Below are 21286 nucleotides of genomic sequence, written 5' to 3'. Positions count from 1 at the left end.
CTGAACTGAACCTGTTAAAGAATGGGTTCATTTTCTGTCCAGACTTCCATCTATCCGATCCTCCTTCTGCTTAAAGTCTGTGATATTGTTCAACCAGGACCACGCATCTCTAATACTGTTCTGCTGGACCTTGCTCACCATCTTCTTCTTGTATGACTTATTTTTGTCTTACTGACTGGAGTATCTCAAGGATCACATAAACAAAACAAAAAAAACGAGCAAAAGTTCGGGCTCCGGTTTTACCGCTCTGTGAAAAATCTTTGTGCTTCATGCTGTCACAGTTGCTAACCGACAGAAGTTACGCTGAGGTAAGGGCGGGAAAAAGATGGTCTTTGCAGCCTTCAAAGGACTACTTAGAATGGGTCCTTCTGAAGACAGCCCCTGAATTTGGACACAGCTACAGACTCAATCTAACTGCTAGTCAAACTAGCAGCTACGTAGGCAAACAGCTAATCAAGTTAATAATCAAGTTACACCAGCACCCTGTAATTCAATTTGCAGCCATTTAGGCCAACAGCTATTCAGGATAACATCTATTTTGGCTTACAGCTAAACAAGCTAAAGGTTACTATTGCTAACTGCTACTAGTAGTCTGCAAAACAACAGCAGCTGAAAGTCACATTGACAGCTACTCAAGCCACTCATGCTAACATATACTTATGCTAGCAACTAATCAGACTAACAGCTTATTACACTTACAGTTACACAAGCTAGAAGATACTTAAGCTAACAGCAAATCAAGTAAACACCTACACCAGCAAAGTGCTTTTCAAGTTGACAGCTATTCAAGCTAAGAGCTAATCAGTTTGGCAGCATATACAGATAAAAGCTATTTAAGCTAACAGCTACCTAATCAACAACAACATAAGCTAACAGCTACACAAGCTAACTTCAACCTACAGTCTGCAAAACCAAAGCCACTTTGAAGTTACTATAGTACAATTAAAACTCTATAATTGAAAACTGACATGTATAGCTGACTTTTCAGAACATATGATGGTAGAGAACATGCTGACAAAAAGAGGCAGTTCAGATCAGAAGTTTATATCCACTCATCATTGACACATGTTTAATTATTTTGGGTTTTTAATTATTTCTTTGAATTGTTCATGGAATTTTCATGGAGAAATTATTATACAAAATGCTATCACAATGAATTTCAAATTGTGAATTATCTCTAGTCAGGTTTCAAGGTGAGGCTTTCAAACCTAAAAACACTGTATGAACTATTAAATGGTGGTAGCAGCAATATGCTGCGTGGCTGGTGTGTCTGCGTGTTGGGGGGTTGCTTGATTTATGAAAGAAATAAAATGGATTTACAAAAAAAGGGAGAAGTTTTTAATATAAAACAATATGGAAAATGTGTAAAGTTAAATAGGCATGTGATCATGAACAGATTTTAAATAGGAGCACAGGTGAGAATGAAACTACAAATTGCGAACAGGACTGATTGTTGTTGTTTAAAATTGTGAGAAACTAAAAAAATAAAGCATTAGCTCGATTTGGGCTTCATAAAAACTTTAAATGGACCTGAACTTGTCCCTCTGTCTCTTTTAAATGTTGTCCCTGACTTTAGAAAATCCTAACATCACCACTGCTTTTGGCTTTCCATGATAATGGGTTTTATTATACCCGTAGATTAATCACATTAGGCTGAATTGCACTGACTTTTGAGTTCCCCTATAACTTGCAAAGGTAGAAAAACATGTGAACTATCATTCACAGCACATACTGATCAGTGCTTGTTAAGCAACAGAGGATCAACATGTGCATCATAAAAAGGATAAAATTAAGCACGTTAAATGTCTGATTTATTGTTCAAATGACCACTTAAACTTAAATCCAGTTTGTTGTGGGGTATTGTAGCTCTCCCCCACCACAGCTCTGAGTGTAAATAAATATGTTTAAAAGAGTAAATGAGCTTGAGAAAAGTGGCCCTTTGAGTCCCTATGTTTGTGGAGCAGCCATAATGGATTCTTCAGAGCCGTGAACGGTTTATAGGCATGACAGCCATGTTTCGGCACGATGGGCTTATCCCTTAGGATATTAGGGAATCAGCGTAAAGCAGCATGGAAATGATGACTGGAGCAAAGCCTCAACTCCCTGGTATTAGAAGCTTTCAATTCTCCAGCACTTGGGAAAGAAAGAGGGGAAGGAGCCGACTTGGCAAAACTCCACACTGATATCTTCCTTTTTTTTTTTAGCTCCATCGGTGTTTCAGACGTACAATTAAGAGGATGTCTCTCAATCTGGGGATCGGGCACATCGAGGGGAGGCCAATGTCACCTATTGTTGTGTTTCTTTAGTACTGGAATCTCTGCCATCCATATGGAAATCTGTTGAAATAGAGGGATAGGAGCCATTGCTGGAATGCTTCATATGAAGCATCAGTCACACAAGAATAAAAATACACAGGAGGTTTCATATTGTACTTGTTAACCTTTCCTGGTTTGGAGCCTGTTTGTTTCAATTTAGCAGTGTGTTGTTGACATGTTTACAAAGTCAAACAGATAATGCTCTTTTTGGAGGGTTTACCTGTGTCCACAGTGAGCTCCAACTAAACATCTCCACCCAATTCACCCACGGAGGCTCTCCTGTCAGGGAAGGGCCAAAGCAGAAGCATGATTAATGTCCCACCTCTCACCCCCCACTGTGAATTAGAGACCACGGGTCGAAACAATTTTTCTTGGCGAGCAGGAGCACGCTTGTGGCGAAAAAATGGGGCAAACACTGTTTATCATCAACCTGACGACAGCCCTTCTTGGGGCAAATTAACCACGTGGCCGTATCGACTGGCACGGGCCGGGAGTCGGTGCCCCTTCACTTTGATTAATCTCCCTGTGTTCTTGTTCCAACTCTATCAAAGTAATCTAAGTGAAGACACACAATGTTGATCTGTAAACACAACAACCTACTGTACTCAAAACACACACACACACACAAACCAGTGAAGGAGGAACTATAGTTATTGAATTTTACAAAAGCTATTTTGCCTTTTACTGTGAAAAACAGCTGTCCAAACCTCAGGGGCAAGACAGAATTCGTTTGGAATAGTATAGAGGAGGCTGTGACATCATGGTTTTATTTTTGGTTTTGTGAAGTGCGTCTGTATGGTGCAGTTATGAATGGCTAGATAGTTAGTCCAATTCACCCCATGCACCACAGTCTGATTTGAAAATAAAAGTCATTTTATTTCAGCGTGATCTATCCAGTCAGAAAGATCATGCTAACCCTCTACTACATCATTCCAACATATTACCCTACTAAATCAACACTGGATTTTTCACATGAACAAGTGCCAGGAATGTATTAATGTTCATAAAAGGTTTTTCATTATTTGTTAGAGGTTTTGCACTGGGGGGGGGACTAACATGTCAAAGAAAGAAATGTACTCCTATTGTCATGTTTTGAGGGTGTTTGGGTTTTTGTTTGGGTTCTAGTTATTCTTGTTTTCAGTATACGTTTTGGATCTTGTTTCTATTATTTTCCTGGCTGTGCTTTAGTTTCTTGTGTTCTAGTTCATGTTCTGTACGTTATGTTTTCCTGATTAGTTTGTATCTTTAAATTTCTGTTTTGCTGCAGTCACATTTTGTTCTCTTTGCAATTAGCCTCATTCGGTCCACCTGTACCATGTTAATCAGTTTTGTTTTCCACCTGTACCATGTTACATTTATACACCTTCATTCTGTTCTTTTGTTGCAGAAACATTTTAGATCACATCTCTCTTCATGTCAAGTCCTGCATTCATGCCAAGCCTGTCTGTTCATGCCTGTTTTTGCTGCCACCTTCTGAAGTAAATGTTAATTAATTAAATCTGTTTACTCACCACATATGCTTCCTGCTCATCTGCATTCCGGGGTCCTCCGCTACACGCACCTGACACCTATTTTGTTTTATTGTGCTTGGGGGTTTGCAGGGGGTATAGGGTACAAGGGTTGGCTTGAGGGTTTATATCTCAATTACATTCAAGCCAAACTGTCAAACATGTCATTCTACTCATAGAACTTTATTGGCCTTTAAAAAGAATCAGTTTTGTGGACTTCTGACACTACTTCTGCGGCAGTCCTGGCTCAATGCATAGCAATGGTGCATGTGTGTCCTCCAGTAGTCATGTAATGTCCAATCCAGTAATATACAGGCCCTTCTCAAAATATTAGCATATTGTGATAAAGTTCATTATTTTCCATAATGTCAAGATGAAAATTTAACATTCATATATTTTAGATTCATTGCACACTAACTGAAATATTTCAGGTCTTTTATTGTCTTAATACGGATGATTTCGGCATACAGCTCATGAAAACCCAAAATTCCTATCTCACAAAATTAGCATATCATTAAAAGGGTCTCTAAACGAGCTATGAACCTAATCATCTGAATCAACGAGTTAACTCTAAACACCTGCAAAAGATTCCTGAGGCCTTTAAAACTCCCAGCCTGGTTCATCACTCAAAACCCCAATCATGGGTAAGACTGCCGACCTGACTGCTGTCCAGAAGGCCACTATTGACACCCTCAAGCAAGAGGGTAAGACACAGAAAGAAATTTCTGAACGAATAGGCTGTTCTCAGAGTGCTGTATCAAGGCACCTCAGTGGGAAGTCTGTGGGAAGGAAAAAGTGTGGCAGAAAACGCTGCACAATGAGAAGAGGTGACCGGACCCTGAGGAAGATTGTGGAGAAGGGCCGATTCCAGACCTTGGGGGACCTGCGGAAGCAGTGGACTGAGTCTGGAGTAGAAACATCCAGAGCCACCGTGCACAGGCGTGTGCAGGAAATGGGCTACAGGTGCAGCATTCCCCAGGTCAAGCCACTTTTGAACCAGAACCAGCGGCAGAAGCGCCTGACCTGGGCTACAGAGAAGCAGCACTGGACTGTTGCTCAGTGGTCCAAAGTACTTTTTTCGGATGAAAGCAAATTCTGCATGTCATTCGGAAATCAAGGTGCCAGAGTCTGGAGGAAGACTGGGGAGAAGGAAATGCCAAAATGCCAGAAGTCCAGTGTCAAGTACCCACAGTCAGTGATGGTCTGGGGTGCCGTGTCAGCTGCTGGTGTTGGTCCACTGTGTTTTATCAAGGGCAGGGTCAATGCAGCTAGCTATCAGGAGATTTTGGAGCACTTCATGCTTCCATCTGCTGAAAAGCTTTATGGAGAGGAAGATTTCATTTTTCAGCACGACCTGGCACCTGCTCACAGTGCCAAAACCACTGGTAAATGGTTTACTGACCATGGTATCACTGTGCTCAATTGGCCTGCCAACTCTCCTGACCTGAACCCCATAGAGAATCTGTGGGATATTGTGAAGAGAACGTTGAGAGACTCAAGACCCAACACTCTGGATGAGCTAAAGGCCGCTATCGAAGCATCCTGGGCCTCTATAAGACCTCAGCAGTGCCACAGGCTGATTGCCTCCATGCCACGCCGCATTGAAGCAGTCATTTCTGCAAAAGGATTCCCGACCAAGTATTGAGTGCATAACTGTACATGATTATTGGAAGGTTGACGTTTTTTGTATTAAAAACACTTTTCTTTTATTGGTCGGATGAAATATGCTAATTATGTGAGATAGGAATTTTGGGTTTTCATGAGCTGTATGCCAAAATCATCCGTATTAAGACAATAAAAAACCTGAAATATTTCAGTTAGTGTGCAATGAATCTAAAATATATGAATGTTAAATTTTCATCATGACATTATGGAAAATAATGAACTTTATTACAATATGCTAATATTTTGAGAAGGACCTGTATATCAAGAACTCAACACATTCACATGCTCATTTGCTAATATTACTTTTCCTCCACCCACTTACTACATGGAGTGACTTACTGCTGTTTGATATCCATCCTTTACACTCTCACTCATGCAAGTGTTAAGCTGTGCCTGATGACACAGAAGAAGGTGAAGTTGACTCCGCCTGTGAACTGTGACTGTTGACTGGGCTGTGTGGCAAATTTCCATATCTCGTCGGTCGTCTCCATACAGTTGGTTCTAAATCACACATGCATGAACCGCTCTGCTCCAAAATAAGTATGAATGATCTTAATCAACATACAAAAAGCTCAGTTGGATTACAGTGCAATTTGAATCAGCGGCCCCCCTTCAAATATTTCAGACGTCTATATCTCCCTGATGCATAATCAGATCCACACCAAATTGTGTGTGTTTGTTCGTGGATTGCTGTTCAATATATTGATGTATTCAATTGATGGCATCTCTTTAGCTCCGCCCACTTAGAGTAAAGTCAGAGGTTTCTGTAGTGGATGACCCTTCATGACAGTGTGTGTAGTTTCTGATTACAGACTGTCATTAGCAAGTTTCCAACTTTGTCTAATAACAGATAACGACTTCAGTGGACATTTTCTAAATGATACAAGAAATCTTCATTAATCCTTTACCACCAAATAGGAAGCCACAGCTTCCATCAGCAAGGTAGGATTTCGCCTAGTGGCGACGTGTGGAATTGAGTGGCGGGCTCGCCAGATGTGTGTAGATGGCAATGTGGGACACCTACGGTCGCGACTGGGAATTCAGAAAATCTGAATTTCGATTACAAAGTGAACGCACTATTACAGATATACATGTTAAATGCAATGCTAATAGCTATTCAAGTTAACAGCTAAAAAGCCAAAAAGTATAACATTAGTTTGCCCTTGCTCTGCTAGAAAACTCTTGGTTTTACAACAGTTTAAAAGGGAATCTTTTCAAAGGAAGTTTTTCCTTCCAAAGTTTGCTCTGTATTTAAATCATATACAAGATTTGATAAAAATCCACTGTTTACCGTTTAGGAAACTGACATTGTATGTTTTACATTAAATGATGCTCATTGTATTAATTTTGAATTTTGCAATTGAATTGAATCTGAATCTGACTTTACTGAGTTGCATTGGAACAACAGTTTCAAAGCCCATACTAACATAAGAGATGAATATTTCACCCTATATAGCTGACCTTTATTTATTGATACTGAAACTTGATTCTGGTAAGGCAGACTTGTTTATGTAATTTTAAGCAGAGCCATGGAAGAAAAACTGGATGGAGTACGTTTATGATTATTTCAGTCCGCAAAGTTGGGGTGAAGTGGCAGTTTGTCTCCCTCTAAGGAATCTGCACAAAATGTGTTGATCCATCTCTCCATGGATGACACCACATATGCAAAACAATCTGTTTATTTTTAGCCCTGCCAATGTGTTTGGCAGACACTGCCTGAGTCTTTTCCTTATGTCATTTCTGATAAGTCATGGTGATCCCTTCCTTTAAAATCCTTTTGTGGTGACATTTACAATATATTCTTTTTTTTTTTTTTGTCCGTGGCTTTACTTTCAACACAGATGGTATTCACCGGTGGACGGCAATATTTTTTTTTTCCCTGTCCCTTTGGTGTCCATGCATTATGCTATTGTGTCATGGTCTTTTTTCTGGAGCTTTCACCCACTAAAGTTGCACATTTACAGCCTAAATGAGCAGTGCAAATAAGGATTTTGGAGTCCTCTGTTTCTTAACATTTAGCTACGTGGTCCGCATGTTTTTCATTGTGCAATGTGATGTGCAGCGTTGCCTTTCAGATTTAAGAAGTGGCAGCTGTCTCTGGGAACAACTACAGTGACTTTGACTTAACAAATCCAGTTTTTATTTGCCTTGTTTCTTTCATTGCCGCCAGGTTTTTGGTCCTCAGTAATGTGGTTTGGATTGTGAAGTTCATTTTTCTTTTGTCTCCAAACCTTTTTCGTGTCACCCGTTCCTTACTTTAAAGTTACGGAAACCAACAAAGTAGTTGCATGTGTTGGGCTGTTCAGGTCAGGAACTGCTCAAACATGAACAAATTGGTATCTTCTACAGATCCAAAATCATCTTAGCCAGATTTAGTTCTGGACCAAACCCAGAACCAAGTATATTGCAAAACTTTTTTTTTTCTGGTGCAGTCATTATTTTGTAGATTTTGATGTATGCTTGGACTTACTGTGATGTTGAACAATAAAATCATCTTCACCATCAAGTTTTAGGTCAAAACTGATATGTATTTGTAGCCCTTCAGAATTAAAATTTGAACCATCTTGTCAAAAACAACAGTTCCAACTGAAGGAGACTAACCACACAGCACAATACTGTCACCAAATACTGCGGTTTGTATGGTGTTCTTTTGGTGATGTGTTGTGTTACTGATGTTATTGTGGCCTAAATTTAGGAAATAGTTTTACAGTTATGTCACATCAAAGGGGTTTAAATGTTTTGAAATGATTTATCATGGTTTAAACATTTTCTGCACAAAAACATGGCGTCATTACATAACTTTGTACATCTGACCTTATCTGTGAACCTAAATAGTGTAACTTTACTTTTGTCAGTGTCCAAAATGCCCTGTTTTGTATGTAAAAAATTTAATTAAATAAACTTAAAAACATGTGTATATGCATGTACACTACCGGTCAAACGTTTTAGGTACATTCTCTCACTTAATGGGTCTCTTTATTGTCATGACTATTTACATTGTAAATTCTCACCAAAGGCAACAAAATTGTAAAGAACACGCATGGAATTATGTAGTCAACAAAAAGTGTAAAATAACTCTAAACATTTTTATATTTTAGATGCTTTAAAATAGCCACCCTTAACTTTAATTACTGCTTTGCTCTCTTGACGTTATCTCCATGAGCGTCAGGAGGTGGTCACCTGAAATAGTTTCCAAAGAGTCTTGAAAGAACTTCACAGAAGTTCATTGAGAGATGGTCAAAGGTTAATATAGTCATCACAACAAAGGGCGGTTACTTTAAGAACTCTAAAATATAAAACATATTTAAAGTTCTTCTGCAGTTTTTTGTTTGCTACGTAATTCCATATATGTTCATTCACAGTTTGGATGCCTTCAGTGAGAATCTACGTACAATGTAAATATTTAGAAACATAAAGAAAACCATTAAATGAGAAAGTGGTTCTAAAACTTTTGACTGGAAGTCTATGTATGTGTGGACAATTATTATTTAGTGTTTTTTGTTTAGATTTAGATTTAGAATAATCAACTAATCATCCCCTAAATTGGAACAAATGCATATCCGAATTTTATACAATAAAAGTTAGTTTTATTTAAATAAATAAAAAACTTACCACGTTGGTGTGACGTACGCTAACTTCCGGCGTTGACGCTGTTGTCGTCAGCAAAGATGGCGGCGAACTGTGTTCGTTTTGCAGCATCGTTGCTGGGAAAAGGTGTAAATGGCGCTTCGCCTACAAACCCAGTCACCTTGCAGTTATACCGACAGGTAAGCAATGACTGACAAATAACTAATTTGATCTCTTTACCATAAAAGTTATTCATTTAAATGACAAAAACATGGACGTCCTTGTGTTAGCATGTTGTTTTCATCCGAAACTAGCTTAGCGGATCTTTAAGATGAGAGCATGTCAACGTCTCTGTTAATCTAAACAAAGTGTGATGATGTTCCGGTGTCTCTGTTTGATTCATTAACATCTTTGGTACAGTTCGGCTTTTGCTGCATGCTACTTCAAATGTTTAGTGAAGTCACTGAGGTTACATGAATGACTATAGCACTGCTGTTTCCCCTCAGATATGCGGGACCTCTGCCCTCCGCAGGAAGAACCTGGCGGCCGCAGGACCGGAAAAGTTCACTCCCGAATTTATCCAGAAGCAGATAGAGGAGTTTGAGATCGGGAAGCGGCACCTGGCCAACATGATGGGAGAGGACCCTGAAAACTTCAATCAGGAGGATATAGATGTGAGTTTAATCACTGTGGAAACAGTGGATTTTTCTGATTCAGTGTATAATATGTCTGTTTCTTGTATTCAGTGTGTTAATCCTGAATAAAATATTCTGAAATATGCAACTAAACCTTCAGATTCAAGGGATGTTAAATGGAAGTCAGAGTTGTGTTCTGGTTTATGAAATCTTGGAAAGGAATGCACAAATTAACAATCAATACCAAAAATAGAAATGCTGGTTATATGTTTGGGTCACTTTAATCAGCCACATCCTGGCCTGATTGTTGCCAGACCTGTAGAATTAACAATCACCTAAACAGAACATGTTTGGCAACATGAAGTAGGCTAAAAGATCCACAAAAGCAGCATGTCCCCGATCAGGAACAGGGGAGAAACAAAATCTTTGACACCTATCCGTCTGGAAAAGGTTACAAAGCCATTTCTAGGCTTCCACACGGAATGCGGCACCAGCTCCGCTGCGCTCTGAAATCCATTAATTTATGTGGTCTGATCCAACAAGGGGTTTGTCCTAAGCAAAGCCCAAGTGGAGCACACCCCTTTACATCAGCGTCTCTTCCTATAGTAAGTTTAGTTCTATCGTTGGTTTTAGTAGAAGACAAATTGCAGCTTTGCGGATAAAATGCAGTCATTATCTTCTTGTTGTTTTGAGAACTCTGTTTCTTTTGCACTGCGCTCTCCTCATCCACAGCAGAGTACAGCCCAACAGAGGTGTTGCTTTGAGCTCCACAGGGTTCTCAGCTGAGAGTGGGGAGGGAGTCTTTCACTCCAACAATAATAGCTGTTATTCCCAACAATACAACTACAATGATGCAGTCCCAGCAGCTGCACTGCGCCACTTATATATAGTCTCTACAAATGGGTGCGGTTAAGTGTTCAAATCCGTTGTTCTGGCCATAATCTTGTAATCGCTTTACACGGAAGAAGTAGTGCTACCGCTATCATGGGAACATATAGCAACATTTGGCTTAAAAGTAACAGCGACAATATCTGTTTACTGTGTGTTAACTTGACCTCCAAGTGGCTCAACAGGCTCAGTAGACAGAAAATTACAATTAAACAAAGCTTGTGTTCAAACAAGACGTCTCACTACAACATAAACTCAAGGTGTCTCTCTGGTACATTTTTAGTTAAAACAAGCCTCTTTTTTTTTTTTTTTCCATCCTGTGACCTTACCTGCAGTGGGTAGAGCAGCCAGAAAGTGGACTTAAGTAGGAGTAGTAAAAAGCACAATGCAGTAAAAAGTTCAGAAAGTTACTGAAGTAAATGTAACCACTTACTCTATATATATACATTTACATTGCAAGTAATTTTATGACTTCAATTCTTTTGTATTGTTCTGTTTATGTTGTGATGTTGGTCTCAAATTTCACTCATAAAGGTCCTAAAAAGTCTTAAATGTGAGCTGGTGATACCTGCAGGAAACCTTATATTTATTATAAATCTAATTTCTACATGAATCTGAGTTTAACGGGTGTTTCAACACCTTAATCCAAGTGAGCAATGTACGGTAAAAGTTGAATTTCCTTTTTTTGGAGAGAGAAGCTTCGGAGCTGCAGGAGTTTTTTATGCTTGATTAGCATCTTTGGCAGCATGCGGGTGTGGTCATCTCCATCTAATCCTCTGCATCATTCCCATTAGTAACACCATCAAACACATTCCCACATGTTTGTTGGGGTGGGGGTGTTGGCCAAATTTCCAAACATTTAGCCCAATTTTCCACTTGTCTCTTGTTCTGTCCCCCGTGTCCCTCGCGGGTAATCAATAGAGCCGTCTGCGTCGGACTGTGAAAAGCAAAGCGACAGCCAGTGGTCCAAAGCCGAAAAATCCGGCAAGACTCTTGATGAATCCCTGTGCTCTGGTTTGGAGTCCTAACTTCTCAGGTGTGACGGAGAGAAAGAGCAAGGAAAATTCAAGAAGATGTTCACAATCTGGACAATCCGGGGGTGGGGGCCGGTTATTTCATGCATGACACAAAAAGGCCCCACAGATTCCATTTCTCACTATCATAAACCAAGCAGTCAGGACTTCTGTTACTTGCAAAGACATCATTATCATTGGACATTCTTCTATCAAACTAAAGGATAACTGATGTCTTTTTCAGAACATGTGGTAGAATTTTATTTAGATAAAAAGCTAAGAAATGAAACTCTCCTCATGCTGGAGATGTTGTTTCGTCAAACACTCTGTCGACAGAAGGTTTACGCAAAAATTCTAAAATGTCATCAGCGTAACTGGCTTCTCGAGCTTTGTTGGGTTGCAATGTTTTTAACAAGATTTTGACTAAATGTATTGGCATTTTGGGATCAGTTAGAGGCCTCTTGAAGCCATCTACCAGTCTCCGACATCCGTCCAAGGAAAGTTTGTTCCACTTCTTACTTTCGGCTGTGAGATGGTTAAGGGGTTATTTTTGCAGAGAGAGATCAAGATCTGGGCTTTGACTCAGCCCTTGACTCTACCTCTAGCCGGTCCTTGGTGGAATCATTGTCATGTTGCAAGGGCCAGTTCTGCTTTAACTTTAGAGTTTTTACAGATGGCCATGCATATTCCTCAAGCACCCTCTGATAGCCTGGTTGGATTCTGTAATGGTGAACTGGCCAGGTCCTGCTGCATCAAAGCGTCCCTCAAACCATGACACTTCATGCTTCACATGTGGAATGAGATTTTTCTCCTTGAATGAGGTATTTCGTTTATTCCAAACATGTTCTCTGTTCTGGTGTCCAGGAAGTTCTCTTCATCTGTCCAAAGAGCAGTACACCAAAAGTCATAGTCTTTGTCAATTATTTTGTTTGGGAGACTCTGGTTTGACCTTCATGTTTTTCTTAGAAAGCAAATGTTAGCTCCTTGCACTCCTCAACCTGTGCAGTTTGGCATAGATTGTACAGACAAGAATTTTGATATCAATGGTAGAAAGAGCGTTCTCATTTTCGGGTTTTTGGAGACTTCTTTTAGCATCATGCGGCCTGCTTTCATGGTGAACCTGTTTGGACGGTCAGACCTGGGCATGTTGCCAGTTTTAAATGTCCTCCGCTTATAGACTATTTTCCATACAATGGAATGGCTGATTTTCAATTCTTTTGAGATCTCTTAAAATCACTTACCAGACTAATAAGCTGCTACGATCTTCTGAAGGCCTTCAGACAGCTCTTTGGTTCTCACCATAGTGTTCACTCTCATTTCAACAATGTTGAAATGCTCATTTCAACAAGTAATTGCATTTTATATTACATTTCATAGAAAACTAAAAAGCTTCTTTTGATTGTGTATTTATTTGATTTGATTTGATTTGTTCAGTAATGCTGAATTTATTTTAACATTCATATATGTAAATATAATAGAAAAACACATAAATTGTCATAAGATGTCCTATTTTTCATGACTGGTTGGAATTGGCCTTCAAAACTTTGATCGGCTTATCTCTACTGTTAACTAACTGGTGCTCGTATATTTTGACTGCACCAACCCAGCTGACTGGATTTATACTTGTTTTTTGTTGCATTTTTCCATTTTCCCAGTACTAGAAATGAATAAAAACTTTCAAAGACATTTTTTTCCCCTGGTTTTGTTTAGATCTTTTTTTAAACATTTTCTTCCTTCTGGAGCTTTTTTGCTGTCATCGATAACCTCCATCTTTTCCCCATGTGGCTAAAATTTACTCTGCTCAGATCTACATCCGACATCGTCCCCTCTTTCTCCCTCTGTCACTCCATCTTTGCTCCTTTGGGATCTCTCCCATATTGTGTCGGATCTCTTAGGAAGCACAGGTGTGTCCTTATCTGTTCCCCACTTTTCTCTCTTTTTTTTTCCCCTTTAACTTTTCCTCCCCTGTCTCGCAGCATCTCTCACCTTAGTTTTCCCTTCCTTTCTACCCGGTCTCCATCGATGTGACAGCCTTAAAGGCAGAAACCTGCTTCCTGCGAGCAGCACCTGCTGCTTCACTAATTGAGCCGACAGGAGGAGGAAGAGAGGGATGAACAGGCTGTCGAGATGAGTGTGGGGAAGCCAGCGCTCTTCGAACACACTCATTCACAGCGCCATCTGTAGCCCTGCTAATAACAGTCACACAGATGAACTCCAAGTGAACCGTTGGACGTCCACCATGTCCTCTGAGAGCCTTTTTCTGCTGCTTTTCTCCTTCAGCTTCACAGTAACAAACACAAATCTCACTCGCCTTTCCGTGAACCCGCAAGCAGCTCGCGCCTCTTCTGTCACTTTCATCGACCCGTGTTCTCCGGACATGTCAGCCGTCATCGCCCAAACTGTTTACGTATTCATTTTTTTTCTTTTGCTCTGTTTTTCTCCTCTACAGAGGAGTATCGCTTACCTCTTCCCCTCTGGCCTGTTTGAGAAGAAAGCTCGGCCTCTCATGAAGGTGAGATCTCACTTTTAACCATGTTTTATTAATTAACGTGAATATTTACTTTGTTATGCCCTCAAATTTCAAAATACTGTCTATCATTTGCTTATTTCTGTTTCCATTTCTCAGTTTTCTCAAATAGCCTGGTTAATCAGGTCTCAGTCCTGCATTTCTTGTTTTATCAATAACTCAAAAAGATAAAACTACAAATTTGAGGAGCGATGTGGTTAGAAACATTTTTATCCCTATCCAGAAAATAGTCAACAGCTTTTTGTAACTGAACTGCACATTTCTGCCTATTTAAATGACTTTGACCAACATTTTTGTTTTATGTTCCAGCTCAGTGAAGTAAAAAAAAGAGACATTTGATTCATACTTTTATTCAGAATTAACAATAACTGAAAGAAAATAAACAGCATCAAATGAAAGATAAACAAGCTTTGATTGTTTAGGTTTAAAAACATCAAAAATAAAAGTACTAATTGTAATTCTGTTCACAACTGCCACAGTTTGAACTAGGACCGCCTCTTTTTGGGGGTGGGGCATCTGGTGATGGATATGAAAGGGAGGGATCAGTGTGTTGTCCTTGCCAGTTCTCTATTTTAACTGTAATCTATCTAGGAATTAGACATGTGCAACATTTAGGAAAGCCAGGATGTTAAAATATTGTTGAAAATTGCAGTAAGGACATTGAATATGATAAACTTACATTTTCCTCGCTACTTTTTTTCTCATTACAATTGATCCACCATCCTCCCTAAGCTTTCGGACAGTGAAAACTCATTCAAGTTGCCAAATGTAATGCCGGAGTGTTTTTACACATACCTTGGAAATTAATTTAACCTACCAAATATGGCATCCAAGCCATCTTTTGCAATTCACTATATTGATACAATGATAGTGATTTAGTCTGCAGCTCTTTTAGGAATGCAAAATTATATTGATATATATATATATATATATATATATATGTACGTATGCATTTAAAAAAATGTTTTGTTTTTTTTTACAAAAATTGTCTGAAAAAAGTCAAGTAGAGGATACAATTTTGAAACGTGTTCAGTTTTTCTTATCTCGTTCATCTAGACTGATTTAAAAAGACTTATGTGGAGACTTACTCCAGTTGTGGACTTCCACACAAAACCTGCTTCCATGTAGATAGTTTGGTTGGATTCTTCTTCAGAATGGTTGGCTGTTCATTTTGTGTAGAAGCACATGTTTCTTTCAGTACCAGCAGTATAACAATTGATTGCTTTAATCCATCTCTAAATATCTGAAATAACATTCCTATAAAATCATTAATACTAATAATTATCACTTCTTTGTGTATCTTTATCCATGTTTTTTTTAAATCTATCTTTCTGTCAACATCTTTCTGTCTTTATCTGTTTATCACACTTCACTTAGTAGCTCAAGAAATGTAGAAATATTACCTAAAATGCACAAAGTAAGCAAGCATATTTGTGTACCTAGCTAAATATTGCTAGGCTACAAAGTGTTTATTTCATTATGTTCTCTTGTGTTTTCCTTAAATCCTACCATTTTGTCTAGTGCTTACTGCAGTATTTTGATTCGCTGAATGTGATTGGTTGTTGTTTTTTTTTTAATTCAACCAAAAACAGTTTTTGAAGGAATACTCTGATTGGATGAAAAATACCCGTCTGTGATTGGCTGGTGGAGTGGTTCATTTACATACACGCGAACAGGAGCCTCAGAGTTGAGCTGCGCCAGAACACGTATTGAGAAAGCGTGTGTGTGAGATTTAAACACACACACCACAAATTGTTGTTTGTTCTCAGAGATAGCAGATATGTGCTCACAGCAGTCTTACTGCTCAGGTTGGTGGCACACGTATAACGCCATAGTAGGAGTGTGTGGTCACCTCCGCCTCGGGTGATGCAGAGAACAGAAAATTTCAGTGGTAGAAACGACTTTGGGAAAATACCATTTTGCTTGTTTCATAAAAGGCCAATGTAAAGACATTTTTTATATAGGAAAGGTAACCTTAAATTACTTATTTTGTGATCTTCGTTAGTTATAAAATACATTTTATTTTAATTATTAACTTGACCGGCTAGGGGTTGGGTGGAGGGGGCCGTTAAAGGGGTGTAATATATAACAGGGGAAACATTGCAAAGAGTTGTTCATTTTTTACTTTTTTGTTCCAAATATTGTTAGTATTTATTCTCAATATTCTTTGCATGGTCAAATGAATGTTTTTTTATTGAAGAATGGAGACTAAATTGATAGTTCCGGTTAATGTTTTGGCATCTTTTTCCACCTGCAGCATCCTGATGAGATCTTTCCAAAACAGAGAGGTATGTGATGTTTCCAGATGTGCATCTGTTAGTATCTCTAGATCGTTAAACTATTAGCTGATTTGTTTTCCTCTCTAAAGCGGTGCAGTGGGGACCAGACAGACGGCCTTTCCACTTCCTGTTCTACACCGGCAAACAGTCCTACTATTCCCTCATGCACGTAAGTACAGCTTCTTCCTGATAGTTTTAGGCACCACACACTTTCAGATTTTACATCAAACTCACTACAGCTGCAAGACTGGGAGATGTTTTAGTCCAGATAAAAAATGTCACTTTGTCAGATGTCTAGTAGGAAAAAAAAAAGATCAGAAACAGCTCTGAAATTAGATGAACTACTGTTATCATGGATGCTAATTTACTGAGTGACAGGGCAAAGTGGAAGTTGCACTGTCCTTAAAAATCATTTTCTTATAATATCTCTGGTTAATTGAGTCAATGATAATTATGTTTTCTAAGGTAACAGAAAGTGGTCAGATAAGCCAACATCAGTTCAGATCCTTACTGATGATTAAGTCCAAAATATGTCCTCTTTTGTGTGTTGGCTGTTTAACATGTTGAACCAAACCAAAATGTTTAAGGAATCCAGGAAGTATATTAATACAATATTAATAACACAATCATTAAAAGTCAACAAGTACAAAAAAAATAGAAAGCAAATGTTTAGCAAATGAGATGTCTTTAAAGTATCTGCTGACGTTATCTGTGGGTTAGCTAATGCTGTGCTATTTTTGGATATTATCTAATGTTTGCATATGAACTAATACTAGTTTATTAGCTAGTTTTCTAATACAAATGTTAGTTTATATACTAGCAGGACTAATGAAGAAACTATAAATGTGTTTTTAGAACGGTTTGGGGGAAAAAATAATGGTCTGTTTGTGTTTGGACTCAGAATCCTATTAAAGCTGTGTTCTTATGGTGTTGTGAGGGGCAGCAGCCAAAGTCCATGTGACTAAAACACAGAGGGATTATGATATTATGCTTACACCTCTTATTCTGTTTTCTCTACCATCTCAGTGTACACTTCCTGCTGTTGGTCTAAATATGTGTCAGACATGTCTGAGAGCTGCCTGGCTATCTGCATGATTGCAGCCTCAGTCACCCCTTTTTCCTGCCTAGTTTCCAGCTCTTCCACCTTTTCTTTGTTTCCTAATTCATTCCACAATCTTCCTCCATCACACACACATCCTCAGGGGTGTTGCCAGGAGGGGGCGGCGGTGTGTAAATCAGCCTTCCTGCTCAGCCCAGCGTGGTACATTAACCCGCCCGCTGCTCCTCTGAGCTCTTTATGGCTACAAACCCGGAGAGAAACCTTCATCTTTCACATGGACGTCACGTAAAGCTGCAAACACACCACTTTCTCTGCGCTTTAATGCGTCCGCTGTGAACTTTAAGGTGGCCTTGTGCATATAAAGAACACTTATTGAAAAGGAAGAGTGGCGCTCTGGCTCTCTGTTACAGATACTTCTCAACCAACCAATCCACGTGAGTGACTCCTCATTGTAGGAGCCTGTGTTTGCAGACGTTTCCTTCTCCTGCTTTCATTTTTCTGATTTTCTATTACACTTTTTTTTGTAAAGAAAATCGTTTTTTCCACCATGTTTTGCTCCCCCCCCCCTCTCTCTCTCTCTATCTCTGGTCAGAGTGGCAGAGGATTAGGCACACTCCATCAAGAAGGAATTAAACAAACATCTGGTGAATAATTGACAGGGAAATGAGTTCTCACCCAGGCGCAGGGTGGCTGGGGAGGGGGGTGTCTGCCCTCAGGGACGTGACCAGCATGCCCACCCCTCCTCTTTCCGTCTTTCTGTCTCTGCTCAACGCCATGACAGAATCGCGTCAGGTCGTCCTCGTCGCGTTTTAGGGTCAAACATTTCAGCTCAGGTGCTCAGGTCAGGTCACGGCAGAGTATGCGAGTAAAGTTTACACATAGATTGAATGTTGTGCTGTTTTTGATGCATTTCAGGAACTGTACGGCAAAGTGCTGAACATCGAGAAGCATCAAGATCGCCTGAGAGCAAAAGGACTCTTCTCTACCGAGACCAAGCAGATGTTAGTTTAAAAAGCCTTTAAGATAAGTGATCTCTTGGACTAAGTTGAAAATTAACCTATTTCCTGTCTCCATCAGCTCTCTTGGAACAAGCAGGTGGCTCACCAAGGAGGAACTGGAAGAGTTATTAGTAGAAACCATCTCCACTCATGATGTAAGAGCAATCATGTTGATCTGTGGTCATCTTAGCGTGGCCTCATTTATGATAACGAATGAATTTGTGTTTCTCTCCTCTTCAGTACGACCGTTTCATCCAGCTGATGGAGCGCATGCTGTCCATGGCCTACAGCAGCTTGGAGGAGGAGTTCATCCTGCGCCACCGCCAACAGCTGGAGGCGCACACCATGCATCAGGTGGTGCCGCCTCTACAGAAGGACGACAAAGGGGTTGACTTCAGCACTGCAGAGGGTAAAACACACAAAACCCTGTCTTCTAAACCTTCCATTTCATCTTTCGCCTTAATTTTTGCCATTTATTTCAGAATCAGCTTTTAGATTCTCCCATAAAATATGTCCACAGAGATTTAAGAAGCAATGTTCCCCTTAAATATTAATGAATCACATTAATCTGATGCAGGACTCACAAGGAAATGACCGTGATAATTGTGAAAAGTTTCAGACTGTTGAAAAATGACAACAATTGTTCAAATGAATACAAACTGACTCTTTAAATATAGAAAACCAGTTGTTAGAAAGAGCTACAATGGAACACAAAATATCAAAATGCCTACAAGGTAACATGGAGCGGCTCAGAAGGACAACAAAGTAGTTCAAACAGATGCCTCAAATTTGCTTAAAGCTGACTAAGCAACCATAACCTTGTCTGAGCAAACACTAGATCGACTAAAATTGACCAGTGATGTGCACCAGATTTTAAAAAGGCTTTTAAACCACGCGGTTGTCTTCAGTGGGCCTGTAGCATGGTATGATGGTTGTAGAAATGGAGAACTGAACTCATTTGTGTTTTCTTTCAGGCAAGAGGAAGACGTCTAAATCATCAGTAGTCGTCCGCGACTGCGGCTCAGGGTCCATCACCATCAACGGGGAAGACTACCTCCACTACTTCCCTGTGCTACAGGACAGGTAGGAGCACCGCTCCCTTCACAGGTAGCGTTTCCCTTTGAAAATGTGTAACAGGACTTCTTTTATCTTCCGCACACCCTAAAAAAAATAAATTAGAAAGGAGCTTTTTTCACTCTTCACAGCATCACATTTATATTTCTTTATTTATCTAGCTCTTTGTAGTAAGTTTAATTACACAGCTGAGTGGCTGTGTGAGTGTCCGGCGCTGGTGTTGTCACGCCGTGTGAGGATGGGATGTAATTGGAGCGCAGAGGTGACAATTGACTTTGTCAGCAGCCACGAGGCATTCAGGCCGAGACGCCATCCAGAACACAGACACTCTCTGAGTCCTGCTGAGTCAGAACTTACTGAGATTGGAAGAGGCCCGTCTGAACAGTCAGCCAAGCAGACATTAAATTAGCTAAGCCTCCACCGTTGATACCACTATCTGTTAAGTAGCACCTCTCTGCCTTTTCAGCCACGCTTCCTCCTTTCACCCCTCATTCTGTTATCTCTTCGGCGTTTCTCTCCTCCTCGCTCAGAGAGCAGCTGATGTTCCCGCTCCAGTTCACCGGCCTGCTGGGACGCTTCGACCTGGAGTGCACCGTGAGCGGCGGCGGGAGGTCGAGCCAGGCGGGGGCGCTGCGGCTCGCCGTCTCCAGGGCGCTGCTGAGCTTCGTGTCAGAGGGAGAAGGAGAGGCGATGAGACAAGGTGAGCAGTAACTGCAACATCTCGGCATGTGGAAACACCTGACTGTGTACTACTTCCAGATGTTTTTCTCTTTCTCCAGCTGGACTTTTAACAACCGACCCGCGGTTGAGAGAGAGAAAGAAGCCCGGTCAGGAGGGAGCAAGGCGCAAGTTCACCTGGAAGAAACGCTGAGGACGGTGGAATCACCTGAAAACCTCTAGAGCCATCATGGTTTAATCTTAGTCTGAGGCTGCATTGAGATCGTTTGGCCACTAGATGGAGATGTGTTGTAAAAAATTAACATTTACCTTGTTTTTCAATTTATAAATAAATAAATTAAAGATTTTCTTATAAAAACTAAACCTATATGTGGTTTTAGCTTTATTTTAATACCATTATGTCATTTAATCCTTTATTTTAATACCATTATGTCATTTAATCCTAAACTTGTTACATAGAAAACTTTGACAAAATTTAAGTGTTTATTTTAAAATTTAATCATGTTAAACAATTATACAGTATTACTTAAATCCCTCTTCCATTCATAGACATTTTTTTAAGTTTGGGTAGAAACGGATGTGGCTAAACCAAACAGTCGATTTTATCTGATACTTTTAAGAAATCACAGCGCCTACAATACCCACAGTGCAACCCTGACTCTAAATTAGTTTTTTGTTTTAAAAGTTGTTGTTTCATTGATTTAAAAACTGTAAAATGACAAAAATCAGTTAGATTTAGGTTATTTCAATCTTTATTGCCAAATGACTATCAGTTATTGTTTGAATTTTTGTTCCTTATTTTGTCAATTAATGTTTTAAAAAATCCTGAACAACTGGCTGGAACTGGATAAGTTGTGACTTTAAGCATTAATAAATCCCTTTAGCTTTAGATGGACTACAGAACTGGACCAAAGCTCTGCTGGGAGAATGTGGCGACAGTACTACTATTGCCCAGAAATATGGACTTGAGTGGTGAGAAGAAAGTCATCAGAAACCCCACTTGCAGTTTGCCAGAAGCCATAAAGAGGACACATCAATCATGTCACAGAAGATGTTCTGGTCAGATGTTTAACGTTTTG

The 21286-nt window shown here is 39.8% G+C and overlaps 1 protein-coding gene and 1 long non-coding RNA gene across 3 annotated transcripts; one reads left to right on the top strand and one right to left on the bottom strand.

Moving 5' to 3' along the window:
- Positions 1-2109: 2109 nt before the first annotated feature.
- Positions 2110-9231, bottom strand: LOC124861251. The gene is made up of 3 exons (XR_007036570.1): positions 9101-9231; positions 2536-2594; positions 2110-2336 (listed from the first exon to the last, which is right to left on the bottom strand). It is a non-coding gene; the product is annotated as an uncharacterized LOC124861251 (long non-coding RNA).
- On the top strand, positions 9106-20570 carry mrps9 (mitochondrial ribosomal protein S9). 2 transcript variants are annotated; one of them, XM_047354810.1, is made up of 11 exons: positions 9106-9255; positions 9562-9729; positions 14041-14103; positions 16376-16406; positions 16487-16566; positions 18373-18458; positions 18535-18610; positions 18696-18864; positions 19430-19538; positions 20060-20229; positions 20309-20570. In XM_047354810.1, the coding sequence occupies exons 1-11, from the start codon at positions 9157-9159 to the stop codon at positions 20398-20400; spliced, it is 1143 nt and encodes a 380-aa protein (XP_047210766.1). In that variant the 5' UTR covers positions 9106-9156; the 3' UTR covers positions 20401-20570. The 2 variants fall into 2 exon arrangements, with proteins under 2 accessions (XP_047210766.1, XP_047210767.1); XM_047354811.1 differs by lacking the exon at positions 20309-20570 and having other exon boundaries at positions 19815-20198.
- Positions 20571-21286: the final 716 nt, after the last annotated feature.

The sequence above is a fragment of the Girardinichthys multiradiatus genome, chromosome 24 (genome assembly GCF_021462225.1).
Source record: "Girardinichthys multiradiatus isolate DD_20200921_A chromosome 24, DD_fGirMul_XY1, whole genome shotgun sequence".
NCBI lineage: Eukaryota > Metazoa > Chordata > Actinopteri > Cyprinodontiformes > Goodeidae > Girardinichthys > Girardinichthys multiradiatus.
The sequence above is the reverse complement of the archived record's forward strand: the minus strand, read 5'-3'. Positions and strand labels throughout refer to the sequence as shown.

Bases quoted from the DNA above. Each gene is read 5' to 3' on its own strand.
- mrps9 (XM_047354810.1), top strand. From the start codon at position 9,157: ATGGCGGCGAACTGTGTTCGTTTTGCAGCATCGTTGCTGGGAAAAGGT. The intron at 9,730-14,040 runs GTGAGTTTAATC...TCTCCTCTACAG, and splicing joins TCAATCAGGAGGATATAGAT to AGGAGTATCGCTTACCTCTT. The intron at 14,104-16,375 runs GTGAGATCTCAC...TTCCACCTGCAG, and splicing joins AAGCTCGGCCTCTCATGAAG to CATCCTGATGAGATCTTTCC.